Source organism: Columba livia, chromosome 2, assembly GCF_036013475.1.
Source record: "Columba livia isolate bColLiv1 breed racing homer chromosome 2, bColLiv1.pat.W.v2, whole genome shotgun sequence".
NCBI lineage: Eukaryota > Metazoa > Chordata > Aves > Columbiformes > Columbidae > Columba > Columba livia.
In genome coordinates, this window is record NC_088603.1 from 3,799,326 (window position 1) to 3,818,293 (window position 18,968).

The 18,968-nt window shown below is 43.1% G+C and overlaps 1 protein-coding gene across 7 annotated transcripts in view; it reads right to left on the reverse strand.

The window, feature by feature from the left end:
* The window catches only part of NKTR (natural killer cell triggering receptor), a 49,240-nt gene that overhangs the window by 3,680 nt on the left and 26,592 nt on the right, over positions 1 to 18,968 (reverse strand). For 3 of the 7 annotated variants that reach the window (XM_065050300.1, XM_005510624.4, XM_065050305.1), the window contains 10 exons: positions 16,728 to 16,757; positions 15,751 to 15,896; positions 14,266 to 14,485; positions 13,510 to 13,665; positions 11,268 to 11,355; positions 6,749 to 6,894; positions 2,887 to 5,820; positions 2,580 to 2,675; positions 2,271 to 2,330; positions 1,634 to 1,732 (listed from right to left, as the gene is read on the reverse strand). In XM_065050300.1, the coding sequence (XP_064906372.1) occupies positions 1,634 to 1,732; positions 2,271 to 2,330; positions 2,580 to 2,675; positions 2,887 to 5,820; positions 6,749 to 6,894; positions 11,268 to 11,355; positions 13,510 to 13,665; positions 14,266 to 14,485; positions 15,751 to 15,896; positions 16,728 to 16,757 (3,975 nt within the window). The remainder of the gene's footprint in view (positions 1 to 1,633; positions 1,733 to 2,270; positions 2,331 to 2,579; positions 2,676 to 2,886; positions 5,821 to 6,748; positions 6,895 to 11,267; positions 11,356 to 13,509; positions 13,666 to 14,265; positions 14,486 to 15,750; positions 15,897 to 16,727; positions 16,758 to 18,968) is intronic. The other 4 variants (XM_065050301.1, XM_065050304.1, XM_065050303.1 and 1 more) reach the window with 3 other exon arrangements.

The window sequence follows — 18,968 nt, forward strand, 5'->3', positions numbered from 1 at the left end:
AGCTAATTAATTTCCCCCTGGACAAGATGAAATGTTTTCTTACTGTCAGAACTAGGTGGGAAAATGGGTGAGAGTAAAGTCCAATAAGAGCTGGGACAAAGTTGGGAAAAAGAGGATGAACATTTATATTAGTCTTAGAGATTTGGTTGATTTGCCACTAATATGTGACATATTAAAAATACAAAACAAATCGGCGTGTCTATATGGCGGCGTGTCTATATGGCGGCGTGTCTATATGGCGGCGTGTCTATATGGCGGCGTGTCTATATGGCGGCGTGTCTATATGGCGGCGTGTCTATATGGCGGCGTGTCTATATGGCGGCGTGTCTATATGGCGGCGTGTCTATATGGCGGCGTGTCTATATGGCGGCGTGTCTATATGGCGGCGTGTCTATATGGCGGCGTGTCTATATGGCGGCGTGTCTATATGGCGGCGTGTCTATATGGCGGCGTGTCTATATGGCGGCGTGTCTATATGGCGGCGTGTCTATATGGCGGCGTGTCTATATGGCGGCGTGTCTATATGGCGGCGTGTCTATATGGCGGCGTGTCTATATGGCGGCGTGTCTATATGGCGGCGTGTCTATATGGCGGCGTGTCTATATGGCGGCGTGTCTATATGGCGGCGTGTCTATATGGCGGCGTGTCTATATGGCGGCGTGTCTATATGGCGGCGTGTCTATATGGCGGCGTGTCTATATGGCGGCGTGTCTATATGGCGGCGTGTCTATATGGCGGCGTGTCTATATGGCGGCGTGTCTATATGGCGGCGTGTCTATATGGCGGCGTGTCTATATGGCGGCGTGTCTATATGGCGGCGTGTCTATATGGCGGCGTGTCTATATGGCGGCGTGTCTATATGGCGGCGTGTCTATATGGCGGCGTGTCTATATGGCGGCGTGTCTATATGGCGGCGTGTCTATATGGCGGCGTGTCTATATGGCGGCGTGTCTATATGGCGGCGTGTCTATATGGCGGCGTGTCTATATGGCGGCGTGTCTATATGGCGGCGTGTTCCATCTCTCTTTGTGAAATGTACTCACACCTATAGAATTCCCCTGGACTGAGTATAATTAAGTTTACCCTAAACGGATCAGATGAAAACAGGATCTGCAGGTAAAATGTTATTTCAAAACCTGTCCTAGGAAGTTCAAAATTCATTCCAGATCCTGCAATTTTTAAGTTCCCTTACCGGTTTTCTTCTGTTCTATGTTTTTTAAATCCACTCTTGCAGTCTAACCAAGAATTTACCATACAAAGGAATTATCTGCATACCAGGTAGATTTTAATTCGTAACAGGGAACTTGATTTAAATCTTGGGAGCTGCTTTGCTGTAGTTTTTAGGAAATATTTAAAATTATTAAAAAAAGCCCAAACGTGCTTATTTTGAATGCAGACACACAATGAACTGGACCAACCTCCCTTATCCTGGTTTCTTCCCCATCTTCAAAATTCATTATGTCAGAAATTCTCATTTCCTCACTCACACACTTGCTCTAGTTTTAATTGTGTTTAATTGTTTTGGTAATGGTATTTTTTTAAGCTTGGAGGGAAAAAATCCATGAGCCTTCATAAACATCCTAAGTATGTATTTAGCTCATTCTTTTGCATAAATACAATGTCAAAGTCATACCTGGATCGCCTGTCGTAGCTTCGAGACCTTCGATAACTGTCGCTCCTCTTGCTTCTGCTTCGACTTCTGCTGTAGTAGCTGTCGTACGTGTATGAGCGACTTTAAAGGGAAAAGAAAGTCATTGAAAATCTACAATTTCTTGTCTAAAATGCTATTTAAATGCCCGTTTTAAAGACGGTTATATACAGAGTAAGTGGCTATGCAGAAATGGCTTTTGAAGAATGCAGCAAACGGAGCAATTCTACGTTTTATAGAAGTTTAAATACAAGAACAATAATCTCTAAAACAACAGCTACATTTTCAAATTTATTAATCTAGAAAAGACTTCAGCATTTAAAAAGTTGTGTTGTCGCTACAAATTGTAGATGCGGTAAAAATCTTGCCTGTTAATACTTCCGAAAACAAGCAACAGATTCTGTTTATAACTCCGTTTTATTGTGACAATAAAGGGAAATGTGTTCATTATGATCTCCATCATCATATATAAATAATACCAGGATGATTTGGTTCTTCTCAGCTTTTAAGAGTCTTATTTTGATTCGCTATCATGATATTCTAAAGTACCATAGATAAAGAGGTGTTCTTCTGAGATATTTTTATATTGATTGCAGGGTTTATATGGAATTATAATCCATACCTGGATCGACTGTGATGACCGTAAGAACTACTTCTGGATCTGCTTCTGCTGTAGGTTCGACTGACAAAAGCAAAAAGACAGTTGAAGTTAATCAGAAACAAGCGCTGAAGGGAGTGAGGGGAGAGGAACATGTTTTGCTCGCAATCTCTTATCCATCCAACACAATTATTTTACAGTAACAGGAAATTTTGCAATCTGCCTGTTCTAACTTGCGCATTCCAAGAGATCCTTCAACACATTTCCAACCCGCTGTGCGCAATTTACTGATTTTGTAACATACTCAACGCTACTCCGAGTAGAAAAACTCACCTATGACTCTTGTAACTGTGGTAAGAACTACTTCGACTTCTTGAGCGATCCCTACTGTACCATCCTCTGCTTCGGCTTCGCGTGTAGCTCCTTGACCTACAATCAATGAACAATTTGAAAAGCTGAAAGTAGAGTATGATTGAAAAGAGCAGCACAAAACAGGAAGCAAAAGCATTACGAAGCTTTATCTTTTCATCTAAATATTTATGCCGTGCTTGCTAAACGAGCCGGTGCTTTTTAAAAGAAAAACGCAAGCTGAAAAACATCAGAACTTTCAAGTTCTGTGGGAATAGCCCACACTTCTTACCTATATGAATACGTAGAACTTCGGGATCGACTTCTTGAGTGACTGTAAGATATGGATCTTGTTCTGTGTCTGGATTTAGATCCGGATTTACTTCGTGACCTGCTGAGACTCCTGGACGGGCTGTTGTCATCTCTACTTGGAGATTCCTCCTCGCTGGAGCTCTCTTGGTTCCTCGGCCTCCGATTCAGCCGCGCTGTTTTTCTCACTTCATCAAACAGAGATCCAGGCCTTACTTTGTTCTTGGCTTTTATTTCAATCCTTAAACCCGCCGGTTTAGGCTCTGGTGCCGAAGCAACGTTCTTCACTTCTGCAGCAGCACTAACTGTTGCTGACTGTAAGTTACCAACGCCTTGCAAGGGTTTCCACTTATTATCGATCACATTGCTCAGTGTATTTTCAGGAATTTCGCTTTTTATACTACAGTCTTTAGCGCTGGACGCAGGGACAGAATTATTTTCTTGCCTTCCCGTTTCTTTTTCTTCTTTAATATTAATAAAGTCTATAATATTGTTCCCTAGTTTGGCAGCATCTTGTTCTGGGGGCTCGTCCTGTAAATCTCTGTTTATAGCGGCGGTTAAAGCCGGAGGTTTAGCAGTGAGGATGACAGGAGACAAAACATCCACATCAACCTTCCCGGGCGAGTTCCGATCCGGGGTACAAATCTCCATATTGTCATCTGTCTCAATCACATCTTCCAGTCCATTCTGGTTACTTTCCTCAGCTTGTTTCACCTCATTCTTGCAAGCGGCCACGCTTATTCCCGAGTTTAAAACACCGGTCGAAGCGTTTGTTTCGATGTTATCTTTATTAAGGTTGCTGCGATCTGGTGAGGCATCACATGTAGTGTTTTTACCGAGAAGCTTTTCGTCCTCACAAGCCTTTTCACCATTTCCCATTTTATCTTTGGCTGTTTCATCCTTTTCATAAACTTGGGTTTTATCCTTTGTGTCCTTGCTAAGCTGCTTTTCTTTTTTATCATCCTTGGGAACCAGTTTTTCATTGACCTCATCATCATCTTCTTCATCAAACTCCAGGGGGGGCTGCCAGTGAAACATTTCTTTTCTTTTCTGAACTTTGTGCTTCTTCTCCTTTTTCCCTTTGGATTTTTCTTTCGCCTTTTTGGAATGTGATTTTTTCAGAGGTTTTTTCGATCCGTGTTTGTGTCTCTTGGACTTTGCTCTGACGTTTGTTGAGCTGGAACAAGAACTCTCCGATTCAGAAGACGACAACCGTTTGCTCACCTTCCACGCGCAATCGAAATCCAGAAATTCCGAAGAACTCAACTGTTTTTTGATCCCTTCAGGAACACTGAGCTCTGTGTCAGATCCTGACGTGGCTTCTCCTTCTTCTTTACCAGAGGAGGGTCTGGAATCTCCCCTATTACGCTTTGTCTCCCCTCTTTCAGAATTGGACTCCGAGTCCCATTTACTACCCGAATACGATTTTCGTTTGGTTTTTGCACCACCTCTAGGTTGCTCGGAAGATTTCTCCTTAGCCGCTTTCTTTTTGCCACGATCGGAATCCCGCTCACCCTTGGATTTCTCCTCCCCTCTCTCCAAATTTAATCTATTTTTGTCCTGTTTCTGAGGATCTCCTTCTAACTGAAAACGGCCTTCTTTTTCCTGGCTGGCTTTCCTTTTGGCAGAACCCTCACTGTCAGTGGAGAAGTCCGAAGATGATAAACTGTCGCTCTCTTTCAATCCTTGCGAGGACTCATCGTAGTCTTTTGTACTCTTATAAGGGAGAGTGCTTTCCGAGCTCGTTTCTTGCCTCACTTTAACAGATCGACCTTTTTGATCCCCCGCCGTCGATTTTCTTTTGTTTCTATGTCTCTCATCGTCACTAAGGGAATAATAAGACGTCGAATCGCTATAACCTGACCTCTCGCTGCGGTATTTACTCGGTGATCTGCCAGAAGAAGGAGATTTTGTCCTAGAGCTGGATGGGCTTCTAGATCTCGTGTAAGACCTCGAGTACGACCTGCTCCGAGAGGACCTGCTTCTTGACCTCGGCCAACTATCCGAGCTGCGCTCGCTCCGAGATTTGGAATAACCGCTTCGATCGCTGTCCGAACTCCTTTGCTGCTTACGATACGAGGAAGAAGTGTTGGCCTCTTTAACGACGACTAAATTGTAATTAGTTTGCAAGGGTATTAAATGAGTTGTTTTCGCTTTCATCTCCTGAATTCGCTCATAGGATGGTTTCCACGGTTTCTGGCCAGGTTTCCACCTCGAAGGTGGGGGACTGTCACTTAAGGGTATAACGGGGAGGTTTTCTGGGACAACCGGCGGTATGACGACTTTATCAGTTGGGAGCATAACTGCTCTAACAGGCTCCGCAGTCTTGATCAACTTATTTTCATTTAATTGCGTTGAAATATTTCGTGGAGAATTGGAAACGGTCTTTTGGTGCCTTGAGTTAGAACTCGACCTTGACCGACTTCGAGAACGTGAGGATTTAGAGGCGGATCTTGATCTAGAACTTCTTCGGGAATAAGATCTTGATTTAGACCTAGACCTGGATCTGGACCTGTAGTATGATCGAGTCCCTCTGCTTGATGAAGTCAATGAGCTCTGGTCGTCCTTATCAGATTTAGACCAGTTTCTTCTGGATGAACGCCTAGAGGACAATGAAGAAGAGCGAGATTTCCTCTCGCGATCGCACGATGATTTTGTCCTCCTGAGGAAGGAATGCGAGGACTCTACATCCGACGAGGCCGATGTTTTCTTTTTCTTCGTTTGTTTGTGCTTCTTGAGATGCTTCTGCTTTTTAGATTTCTTTTTATGTTTCACCTTCTTTTTCTCTTTCCTGTGCTTTTTGTGATGGCTCGAATATCTCACAGTACTTAGATCAGAATAACCGTTGCGTGACCAAGATCTTGATCTCCGGGATGTGCTTCTTTCATCCCATCTGCTTGTACATGGATCACTCAACCTAGAAACCAAACAAGCGGGAATTCTTTAAAAACTTCAGATAAACTATTCTCCCTCACCTCCAATGCAATTAATTAAGTTTAAAAAAACCCAACACACACCCCATTAATACTACCAGACAATTATGTTTGGACTGAGCTTGTTGCACTTCTTTTAGGAGACGGAATTATATTACTATCGAGAGATGTTAAATCAGCAAACATCAGCAAATTCTGCACATTGCTGAACCTGTGTAAAGAGATTTAATGTTTTAACTACTCTAGTCCACAGGACTTTGACCTCTCCAACTATAGGATTCCTAAGCCACATTTAAACATAGATTTGAAAACACCATCTCATTTAGTTTTCTTTTAGCTGCAACACAGCAATAAACTGAACACACTCCATATATAAAAAGAACTATCAGAAACATTTGCAGTTAATAATTATTATATATAATATTCTTCAGCTTTCCTTTTGAGGTTTATCTATTATAATCCGATAGGAGCTCGTATTTAGGATCAAGTCACAGAGTTTGCAATGACAAGAATCATTAAAGCAATCTAGGATTGGTGGATTTGACCGTCTTATTCGGCATCCAAAGAAACCTTATAACCAAGTTTCAGGCTAAAGGAGATCCGACAGGATTAGGCCTTTTGGAAAGCAAGAGGAAAACTGGACAGGTCAATTAATTACTGCTTAAATAAGTATCCAAGGTGGCACCATCTCTGATGCTGCTTTTCAGCCCAGGTCCATCTGGTACCACGTTACCAAGCGGGAAGGTTTTGAGAAAGTTTTCTACTTCTAAATATTTGGAATTTAAATGGAATGTGTTAACCAGAGATATTTCATTTTTTATTCAAACACTAATGACACGGTAAACCTACACAATCTGTTAAAGCCTGTGTAAAGAAATGAAGATGCTTTTAAGTCTGCAGTAAGGATCTTACTTATCGCCTTTACTCCACTTTTCTCCACTCGGTGGTCGATACGTTCGCAGTCTCTGCATCTCCTCTTTCCAGTGAGGGGGAGTCTCGCTGCTCTCATCATCATCGGATTCCGAACACGACCGTGACCGAGGTGGGGTGTGATACCGCTAGGAAAGCAAAGACAGACTGTTGGAAAATGGAGAGAATATATGGCATCTCTTGCACAGATTTTGCATGTGTAACACAAGCCAGACAACATTATCCACACAGAGTCATAGAATCGCAGAATGTCCTGGGTTGGAAGGGACCCACAAGGATCATGGAGTCCAACTCCTGTCCCTGCACAGGACACCCCACAGTTCACACCGTGTGTCTGAGGACGTTGTCCAGTCTCTTTTTGAACACTGTCAGGTTGGGGCCGTGACACCTCCCTGGGGAGCCTGTTCAGTGTCCAGCACCTCTGGGTGAAGAAACTTTTCCTCATGTCCAACCCGAACCTCCCCTGGCACATCTTCCTGACATTCCCTCGAGTTCTGTCATTGGTCACTAAAGAGAAGAGCTCAGTCCTGCCCCTCCTGCTCCCCTCCTGAGGAGCTGTAACCTCCATGAGCTCTCCCCTCAGTTTCCTCTTCTCCAGGCTGAACAAACCCAGTGAACTTCAGCTGCTCCTCATACAGCTTCCCCTCCAAACCCTTCACCAACTTCGTAGCCTCCTCTGGACACTCTTCAGTAGCTTTATCTCCTTTTTCTCCTGTGCCCAGGACCTGCGCACAGTGAATGCTCCAGGTGAGGCCCGAGCAGAGCGGGACAATCCCCTCCCTGCCCGGCTGGCCGTGCTGTGCTGGATGCACCAGGACACGGGTCCCTCTTGTCTCCAGAGACACTGTTGGCTCATGAACCCCCAGAACCCCCTCCATGGAGCTGCTCTCCAGCCTCTCATCCCCCAGTCTGTCTGTACAGTCGGGGTTGCCGTGGTTTGAGGTGCAAAACCCGGCACTTGCCCTTGTTGAACCTCATGCGGTTGGTGATTGCCCAGTTCTCCAACTTGCCCAGATCCCTTTGCAGGGCCTCTCTGTCCCCCAAAGTGTCGATAGCTCCTCCCAGTTTTGTGTCACCAGCAAACTTACCAAGCAATCCCTCAAGTCCTGAGTCATTTATAAAGACATAGAAGAGCGCCGGCCCTCAGATGGATCCCTGTGGAACCTGCGAGTGACTGGTTGCAGCCTGAAATAACCCCATTTACTAGAACCCTTTGAGCCCGTGAAGGAAACACAAATTCTAGATTTCCTGCCCCAAATACCCACTTTTGGTTTGCATGTATCCCACATGAGACTGGATTACATAGCTGACCCTCTCTTTTCATTCTGAGAGCCTTTCACAAAGCCTGAGAGGGGCCAGCAGCTAAATAATTTTTATAAACAGAAAAGGAAGATTTAAGGAGAGGTCACGGATTCCCTTGACCTTTTGGAATAACACAATTACTGAGGATAACCAACTTTTCAGGATGCTAAAGCACAGACATTTCACTCCAGTTCACAGACACTTCGCTGTTTGTACGAGTCAAGACAAGCCCTGTTTCTAAAGCGACTCTTGCTCAGCTGGTCAGAAACGGGAATCCAGTTTAAGACAGCGTCCAAGCAAAAAAACCCAACAAAAACGACCTTTCACAAGAAAAACCTTTCACAAAACTGTAATAAAGCTTCATACTTAAAAAAATAAGCAAAAAGAGCTGCTTGTGCAGCAGAGAAAAACCTATAATATTGCTAACTCGTTGTTTTCCATTACCCAGTTAGATTCACACTTGGGTAAATCCTGGGAGGAAAATCAGATGCTGCTTGGCTCAGAGAAAAAGCCCCAGATTTCACTCTATTTCGGGTCATTTCTAAAAGCAAGCAAAATTCAGTTTACCCCCCATAAAAAACAGAAAAATGTGTATTGGTTTATTCAGTAAATTACAGGCAGAAGTCTTTTAAGACATCCTATTTATATTAACAAAAAAAATAAAGATAAGCTGTAATGAAAATCTGAAGCTTCCTTACCCTTCCAGCTGAAGCAACAGCTACTTGAGAAAGGTTTTTCCAGATGAATGGAATATGACAGGTTGGGAAGTTTCATGGAGCTCCCTAATTCTCTCATATTATACCCAAGAGGATTCAAAACTATAAATGACTATTTCAAAAAGCATCAAACAAGTTCACCCTGGGTAGAAACTATTGCTAATCAGACTATTAGAGATGGTGGATAAATGTTTTCCAACTAATCGTTAACTCTAAATTATTTCTGGTATTACTGGTTTTCATTCTTAATTTTGTCAAGAAGGTGGGAAAACCATGATAAAAAAGACACTGACACCCAAATCCCTGGCAAAAGCCAATTCCACTCAGCTTTAAGCTGTTTTTCCAAGTGTCTTTGCATAAATATTTCAAAACACTCACTTTAAAAGGCTTCCTTTGTTGGATATCACAAGCGTTAAATACAAACGAGAGCTGTCAGATGCAAAGACAGCGATCAGATTTAACGTTGGCCAAAGAGTTGTGACGAGCGGAGCCAAGTCCAGTTGGTGGCCAGTTGGTCACCAGTGGTGTCCCCAGGGCTCAGTGCTGGGGCCAGTTCTCTTTAATCTCTTTATCAGTGATCTGGATGAGGGGATCGAGTGCACCCTCAGTCAGTTTGCAGATGACACCAAGTTGGGTGGGGTGTTGATCTGCTGGAGGGTGGGAAGGCCACACACAGGGCTCTGGACCAGCTGGACCGATGGGCTGAGGCCAATTGTCTAAGGTTCAACAAGTCCAAGTGCCGGGTCCTGCACTGGGGTCACAACAACCCCATGAACGCTGCAGGCTGGGGAAGAGCGGCTGGAAAGCGCCTGGGGGAAAAGGACCTGGGGGTGTTGGTGGACAATGGCTGAACATGAGCCAGCGTGTGCCCAGGTGGCCAAAAAGGCCACCAGCATCCTGGCTTGTGTCAGGAACAGTGTGGCCAGCAGGACTAGACAAGTGATTGTGCCACTGTACTCAGCGCTGGGGAGGGCAAACCTTGGATCCTGGGGGCAGTTTTGGGCCCCTCATGCCAAGAAAGGCCTTGAGGTGCTGGAGCGAGTGGAGAGAAGGGAACGGAGCTGGTGAGGGGCTGGAGCACAAGTGTGATGGAGCGGCTGAGGGACCTGGGGGGTTCAGCTGGAGAACAGGAGCTGAGGGGAGACCTTCTGATCTCTGAACTGCCTGAAAGGAGCTTGGAGCCAGGGTGGGTCGGGTTCTGCTTCCCAGGAACAAGTGATAGGACAAGAGGAAACGGCCTCAAGTTGCGCCAGGGGAGGTTTAGTTTGGATACTGGGAAGAAATTTTTCCCCGAAAGGGCTTTCAGGCATTGGAACAGGCTGCCCAGGGCAGTGCTGGAGTCACCATTCATAGAGGGGTTTAAAGGGCATTTAGACAAAGCTCTCGGGGTCATGGTTTAGTGCCAGAGTTGGGTTATGGCTGGACTCCATGATCCTGAGGGTCTCTTCCAACTGCAATGATCCTATGATTCTATGAAACAAGGGCTGATTCTCAGGCCAGGCTCAAATACTACAATACCTTGGTCCACACTAAGGTCATCTATGCTGTTAATTTTGCGGTTTAAAATAACTGCATCACGGGGGATCAGTAGAAAAGCACTTCTCGAATCCAGTGGCTATCACATACTCAATCACACAGCTTAAAATAGTTTCAGTTAAGACCATTCTAACTAAAAGTGTTTTCAGCTATACAGATACCAATTTCTACATATGAACTTGTTGTCTTTTTTTTAGCAATTCCAAAATTTCACAAGCAACCCTTGGTTTGTTTTCTAGTCACTCAAACGCTGCGTAATAAATTGATCCAGGAAAACCTTCTAAAGGGGAAGAATATGCTCAGCCACAGTGTGTGACAAGTTTAATTGCACCAGAATCAAATGCACAATTAAAAAAGCTTCTTTTTTTAGTTTCTCCTTTTTCTACAGACTAAACAACAAGTGTTGCTGTGCAATGTTTTGGGGGTTATTAAAGAGACAAGAAAAGTGTTGCTTGAGTACAGAACCAAGGCAAAAAGTCTTGAGAATAGCAATAAAATTAAGCAGAAATTAAATCTGCAAAAATAGTGGCAGGTTTTAGATTGGAAAGTAAAAACCAAAAAGGATTGAGTCTGTATATCTGTAAAAATGCTTCACTAGCAGCACTGCAAAGGAACTTCTTGCCCATCCCAGGTCATCTATGAAATTCCACAGACTTGACCTCAGCCAGGATGAAATTGGACAAAATCACATGAAGTAGCTAAAAAAGGAAACAAAAGGTTGACTTAAAACGTCAAAAAGCACAACAAAGAATGGAAGTGATTCTATCGAAGTTGCAAAGAAAACTGTTGCTCCTCAGCATTGTGTGTGTGTGACCATCAGGAGATGCACAACCCATAAATTCTAGATCTACAAGTTATGAAGCATCAGACGAAGCCCCCGAGGGAATTCAAAGCTCAATGTCAGAGAAGAGAGGAAAGAAAAGAACATAATTAAAATAGTCACTTACTATTGTGCCTCTTCCTTTAATTTTTCGTCCAGATTTAGAGACCGATGGTTTCTGGTCAGTCGGAACGGGTGTAGCATCAAGCAGCTTCCTACATCAATCAGGAAAACACGAGCCCACATGAAAAAAGAAGAATTAACTGAAACTAATTTTAAGTTAATAATAAACTAATTTTAAGTTCAAATTTGCACCCTCTGTGCAAACCCGTTGTGAATCCCCACCCTGTGCATCCCACCCTTGTGCAAACCCCTTATGCAAAACCCCCCCATGCCAAACCCCTGCGCACACCCCTTGTGCAAACTCCCTGTGCATCCCACCTTTGTGCAAAATCCCTGTGCAAGAACTAATTAAACTAATTGTAAGTTAATAACGCAAAATATTAATCTTATTCATTTGAAATGGTAGAACTAAGAACTCAGTGAGTTCCCCAAGAAATAAAGCAAGATATGCAGATGATCTTTTGAGGTCCCCTTCCGATCCCTAACATTCTGTGATTATGCAACAAAATGCAAATCGATATATATTTGGTTTTGACCAAATGTGTGGCGTATCTGACCTCTCTACACGTAAAAAATTACTAATGATGACATTGCCAAGCACACTATTAAAGTTGTACGTGGATTTTCTAAGGTGGTTTGATCACAAATCATGAAGACTACACGGATAGAAGTTTCAGGATCTCAGGAGTTACCCAACAATGTTTTAGCATAAGAGTTAATTCAACACTCCTTGCACATTTTGGGTAGTATCCGCAAAAGAAGCAGTTACTGAGGCTTTGGAAATATAAATAATGTTTCAACAAAAGGTTTACAGGAGAGTATTCCGTTAACTGAAGTTAAAAACAAACTGATTTTAGAGATATCTGGCAGTGTAATGTATGAGCTCATCTCAGTCCAAAGCAAAGACATTTGCTAGAAACTAAATACAATTTAGTAGAGGCACCAAACACAAACTGAAAGTCACTTGTGAACTCTTGACTTTGTATCAAAATGAGGGTATTCTCTCTTATTCCCAAAATCACAGATGGATCATAAAGGTTCTGGTTGACTGATCTTAAACCAAAGTTTCTTCTTCAGTCTAAGAAAGATGAAAAATCACCTCTGTCAACCAAGTCTACCTTGTAATCAAATATTACCTGGGGTTTACACTGCAAAATTCCTTCTGAAATTATTCACTCATTTTTTTGCATCATCTGTAAATGAGTTTAAGGTCACAATATGCACAATCCTTAAAAAACACTGGAATTAACCCATTTGATTTTGCTGAAATATCCTGATGCAAGTTGGACAGGCTGGAGAGTTGGGCGGGGAAAAAGTTAATGACATATAACAAGGGCAAGTGTAGAGTCTTGAATCTGGGCAGGAACAACCCCAGGTTCCAGTATAAGTTGGGGAATGACCTATTAGAGAGCAGCGTAGGGGAAAGGGACCTGGGGGTCCTGGGGACAGCAGGGTGACCATGAGCCAGCACTGGGCCCTTGTGGCCAGGAAGCCAATGGTACCTGGGGTGGGTTAGAAGGGGGTGGTCAGTAGGTCAGAGAGGTTCTCCTGCCCCTCTGCTCTGCCCTGGGGAGACCACATCTGGAATATTGTGTCCAGTTGTGGCCCCTCGGTTCCAGCAGGACAGGGAACTGCTGGAGAGAGTCCAGCGCAGCCACCAAGATGCTGAAGGGAGTGGAGCATCTCCCGTGTGAGGAAAGGCTGAGGGAGCTGGGGCTCTGGAGCTGGAGGAGACTGAGGGGGGACCTCATTCCTGGGGATCAATATGGAAAGCGTGAGTGTCAGGAGGATGGAGCCAGGCTCTTCTGGGTGACAACCAATGACAGGACAAGGGGCAATGGGTTCAAACTGGAACACAGGAGGTTCCACTCTAAATATGAGAAGAAACTTCTTCCTGGTGAGGGTGGCAGAGCCTGGCCCAGGCTGCCCAGGGGGTTGTGGAGTCTCCTTCTCTGCAGACATTCCAACCCGCCTGGACACCTTCCTGTGTAACCTCATCTGGGTGTTCCTGCTCCATGGGGGGATTGCACTGGATGAGCTTTGCAGGGCCCTTCCAACCCCTGACATTCTGGGATTCTGTAAGAACTATTACAAAGAAAACTGTAAAAAGGACAACTGAATGCCCTCATTTCAAATTTTTGACACTCCATCGCTTGCTATCACTACAAGCAATCCAGCACTAGCCAGAAAATTTTACGCAGAGTTTCCACCAAGTCAAAAGAATCAGAAAACTCAACAGTTCTTACGGTTCAGGCTCTACATTGACAACGGGCACATCTCTTCGGAGCAAAAATCTGTTTTCAGGCACTGGGGGAATTTCTTCAGGACGTACCACAGGTTTGTCCCTCTTAGTAGAAACGTCGATGGCTTTTTCTGTTATATCGCTCTTGTCGGAAAGGCTGCTACGGGCAAAAATAGGTTAATCAATCCAAATTAAGCATTGACTGAGAAATACAACTTTTGAAAGGAAATTCCCCAACAAGCCCAACTTTGCATCCAACTTTGAGATGGTTTAACAACTAAAATGTGTTTTGCTAACAACCCATTTTAGGCCCAAAGAAGGATGGTGCTGTTATTGGAAAGAAGGTTCAATTCTTGGTCTGCAGCAAATCGTTCTGCTTTTAAGTTACCATATGTCACATATTAGATTATATTTTAAAAATATTTAGTATTATTATTATTAGTAGTATTGTTATTATTATCTCAGCATGTTAAAGTCTTCGGTTCTCAATTTAACACAGTTACACTGAGTCCCAAAGAATTTAACATGCTGAGATTTACTTTTCAAGGTCATCCTGGCTTCTATCTACAAAGACCTTAAACTCCCTCATTGAAATATCATCCCAACAAGCTCCACTTTATGTTTTTTTGCTTGCTTGGTTTCATTTGCTTATAAAAAGTATCAATATCCAAACTTCAATGTGTTTTCGCACTCATTGCTTGAGCACTTTGTGCAAAGTAGAGTTTCTCAGTTTTCTCTGAAATTGTAAGAGATTAGTCACCGTCTCTGGTTTGAGGTTCGCTTGCACCTTGGATCCTCTTTCTTCCTCTCCTCCTTCCTGCGTTTTCTTGCCTGTTTGGTTTTAGCTCTTCTTTTACGCTTTTTTCTGCTTCTTTCATTTTCAGCTTCGCTTTCAGACGATGTTTCTGAAGAGCTGGATGCGCTGGAGGACGAGTCGGAAGCTTCTGAGTCAGAACAGACTTTCTTCTTCTTCTCCAAAGCTTAAAAGAGACATGTTCAATTCACAATGTGTGTGTAGCGTGCATATACGTACCATTTTATATAAGTATAAATACACACATGTTCTGCTTCAGAGGAGCTCTGTGAACTTACTTCACAATAAAATACAATCATAAAAAGTCATATAATTGTGTCCAGTCTAAACTTGTACAAATGAAATAAGACAAACACTTCAGGGGTCAGTACTGGGGCCTATATTATTCAATATATTAATCAATGATTGGACAAGGGAATAGAGTGCACTATCAGCAAGTTTGCTGATGACACTAAGCTGGGAGGAGCGGCTGACACGCCAGAAGGCTGTGCTGCCATCCAGAGACCTGGACAGGCTGGAGAGTTGGGTGGGGAATAACCTAATGAAATTTAACAAGGGAAAGTGTAGAGTCCTGCATCTGGGCAGGAACAACCCCAGGTTCCAGTATAGGCTGGGGAATTACATATTAGAGAGCAGTGTAGGGGAAAGGGACCTGGGGGTCCTGGTGGACAACAGGATGACCATGAGCCAGCACTGGGCCCTTGTGGCCAGGAAGGCCAATGGTACCTGGGGTGGATTAGAAAGGGGGTGGTTAGTAGATCGAGAGAGGTCCTCCTTCCCCTCTACTCCGCCCTGGTGAGACCACATCTGGAATATTGTGTCCAGTTCTGGGCCCCTCAGTTCCAGCAGGACAGGGAACTGCTGGAGAGGATCCAGCGTAGGGCAACGAAGATGATTAAGGGAGTGGAGCATCTCCCGTGTGAGGAAAGGCTGAGGGAGCTGAGCTGGGTCTCTTTAGTTTCGAGAAGAGGAGACTAAGGGGGGACCTTATTAATGTTTATAAATATATAAAGGGTGAGTGCCATGAGGATGGAGCCAGGCTCTTCTCGGTGGCAAACAATGATAGGACAAGGGGTAATGGGATCAAGCTGGAACACAAGAGGTTCTGCTTAAATTTGAGAAAAAACTTCTTCATGGTGAGGGTGCCAGAGCCTGGCCCAGGCTGCCCAGGGAGGTTGTGGAGTCTCCTTCTCTGCAGACATTCAAAACCCGCCTGGACATGTTCCTGTGCGACCTCACCTAGGCGTTCCTGCTCCAGCAGGGGGATCGGACTAGATGATCTTTTGAGGTTCCTTCCAATCCCAAACATACTGTGATACTGTGATACACTGGAAGCTGTGCTGCCATCCAGAGACCTGGACAGGCTGAGAGTTGGGTTGGGAAAAGCTATGCCAAAAACCATGGCAACATTGAATTAATCTGTGTGCTTACCATCTTTTGCCGACTTTGTGGCCAGCACCCCGCAATCAATAACTCGCACGTCTGCGTAGGGTCTACTTGCAGTATCGGTTTTCAGGTTTTCTATTTGTTCTATTACTTCAAAACCAGAAATAACCAGCCCGAAGACAACGTGTACACTGCGGAAATTAAAGTACAAACCTTTACATATTGCTGGAATTATTTTCTAATGAAGTTATTCTGAAACAGAGACATTTGGCTTCGCCGGCATCATCTGGCTCTTCAAATGTATTAAACTTTAAAAGGTTTTGATGACTTCGACATTTATGACAGTGCTAAAGTTTCATGCAACATGAAACAGATTCACCCCAGTTCAACTGGCGATAAATACTTGATGTCATTGTACTCTCTTTTATACGGGCAGAGTAAACAGATCATTTCCAATCCATCCTCCCATAGCTGAAATTTCATGCACTAGAGAGGTCAAGAATCCATATATAAAGATGCCAAAGAAATGGAGTTTTCCCCAAAGAAGCAGCATTTATGGTTCTATACAAATCAGTATCCAAATTCCCACTGGCACTGCAGGGACAGTTATAAGTGAGGAATCCTCAATTCTTTTCCCCCATAGCACATTCTGCCATTTGCCCCATAACTTGTACTTTCAAGAACTAATATATTTTAGGGATAAAACAACATACCACAAAAAGAGGAGTATCTAAATATATTACACGGGACATTTCAGCTCACTGATTTATGGAGTGAGATCAGCAACCAATTTAAAATAAATCGGCGTTAAAGACATTGCAATTTTTTGACCAGCTTTAGGGAATAAGTTGCAACTCGATATTTTTATAGAACTGAAACATTTGGTCTCCATCTTGTTCAATTGTTTAATCTTTCCAAGAATTAATTTGTTTCTCTATTGTTCTCCACTCCCAATATAACACGCAAAGACTTCAAAACTTCACATTTTAGCCATCATTGTAGAGATTATAAAGGGTTCTTACCCATCGAGATGAGGAGCAGGTTTTGTTGTTCTGTTGGACAAACAGCAAGATGGTAACATGGTAAAAAACAAAGAGAATCAGGGATTGAGATGAAGTAAAAGGGGGGAACGGCACAGAAAATAAAGAGGTGAAAGCAAGACAAAAAAATAGTGAAAAATCCAGTTACATACATGGAATTAAAAAGACTTCACAGATTATACACACAGATCTCTTCAGCTTTTACATGACATCTCTCGCATCTAATTGTGCAAACTTGAAACTTGTACCAAGTAGCATGTTCCGCATGCAATAAACAAACTTTGGATTGGCTTTGAATACACGTTCAAATGTAACTCGCTAACGTTCTTAATAGCGGAGAAGACACAATTTGGAATGGAATTTAAGTGTTTCTGAAATGGTTAAGTCCTTATATTACAAGGTGACTTTCAAATCAGTTCATTTTAAAAAGAGTTACCATGTTATAGATGCTTTGCCTCCCCCACCCTGTTAATTTCTTACTCTCCATTGACTCAATTGGCCTCATGACTCGGACCACAAAGCGATCTTTCCATCTTTAACACCAAAACTACGGCACTTGGGCCCATCACCTCCCAGCACAACACCAATGGACATTATACACTACCCTATAGTTTAATTCTGCCATAAAATACCATAAAATCCCTATTTTTCAGCCTCCCACGCTGGGCTGTTTCTAGAAGGAGAAATGCAGCTGCGTTATATTTTGGATGCTTATCCTAAAGGCATTTGGAATTACAGCAGATATTCAAGGTTGTGAGTAGGGAATTCTATGGTAAGATTCGCCTTTTGGATGCTAACGCTGTGACCTGGTATCTCTCTATATCCTTTTTCAATAAATATTAATTACTTTTACAAATAAGCCTTCGTGATGTTGCAAAGGGAACCTTGCTATGCAGGCAAATTGGGTATGGAACAGAACTTGCATTAGTCTTATATACTGGGGAAGAAAAAGCAAACCAAACCAGAAATCAAGATAATTTGCATTTATTTTACTATTTGATAACATTCTTCTCTCATCCCCAGGTATTATTTTGCTTTCTTCCAATGGACTCCCCTCAAAATAAATAATCACGGATGCTTTATCTAAATTGATCATAATGTAGATGTGGTACAATGAAGTCACTGGTAGAATAAAATACCAATTTTTGAGCACGGATCATGAGTTTTGAGCTCTTAGGTCCCAAATCACTGCAGTGCTGGGACACAACTGTGGAGCAGGAGTGGTTACACTCTTGATTTTTGGGTCTTTAAGCTCCAAATGCCGCCCAGACCTTCCTTCTGTAACGCTAAATAATACAGAAAACTTACGAAATGCAGGGAAAGAAAGGCCAGCAAAACAACATTGAATTTCTAAGTAGTAGGGGGTGCTGATTATTTCTCCCTCGCTAATATTGCTGCAAATGGAAAATGTTCTTCCAGCTTTGGAAGCTCTTTAAGCCAAAGTTAACGGCATTAACAACCTGCTGGTAAGTCCACATTTAAGTGGGTTTAATTATAAAGCTGATTTAAAGCAGCAAAAATGATAAAATAGGAGCGGGTTACTTCAATGAAACCAGAAATACACAAGACTTAGTGCTTCAAATGAGCTGGAAATAGCAATGGGTTCAACCAGACTGGAGTAACGTGCTCCTTTAATTGAGTAAATTACCTGTAGGCTAGTCCTCAATAAGCAAAAAAAGAGGAAGAGGTGGTACGTTAAAACCCATGTAGAGGTTTCTTCTATTACACTGGCAATTTGATGGCTAAAATGAGAGGATTTCTGATTTACTTGTGTTCGTGAAGCGAAAACACAAGGAGAAGCGTCACCCAAAAGGAAGAACAAGGAGTGTGGGCAGCGGAAACCCAGCTCCTCGTTGTGCTTTGCAAAGCTCTCCCACCTCCACCAAGGGGTTGTGATGTGATTTATTCTGCAAACACGCACTTCAAAAGACCAGTTTTCTGTGGGTGTTTTGCCTTTCGATCCTTGCGCGTTCGCCTTCAACACTGAATCAGGAGAAACTCGCTGCCTTTGCGCTCTAAAAACCCAGAGTTCCTCCCCCAAAGTCTTTTATTTCAATTTTTCTATATGCAGCTATTATAATTTAAAGCATTTAATCTGCCTTTAATATATACTATCATCCAACTTAGAGTAGGATAAATATATTGGTTTAAATTGGTTTAAGATACTGCTGAAAAGCGTCTTGTTGATCAAAGCATCTTAATCACCCACCCTTCCCAAAAACC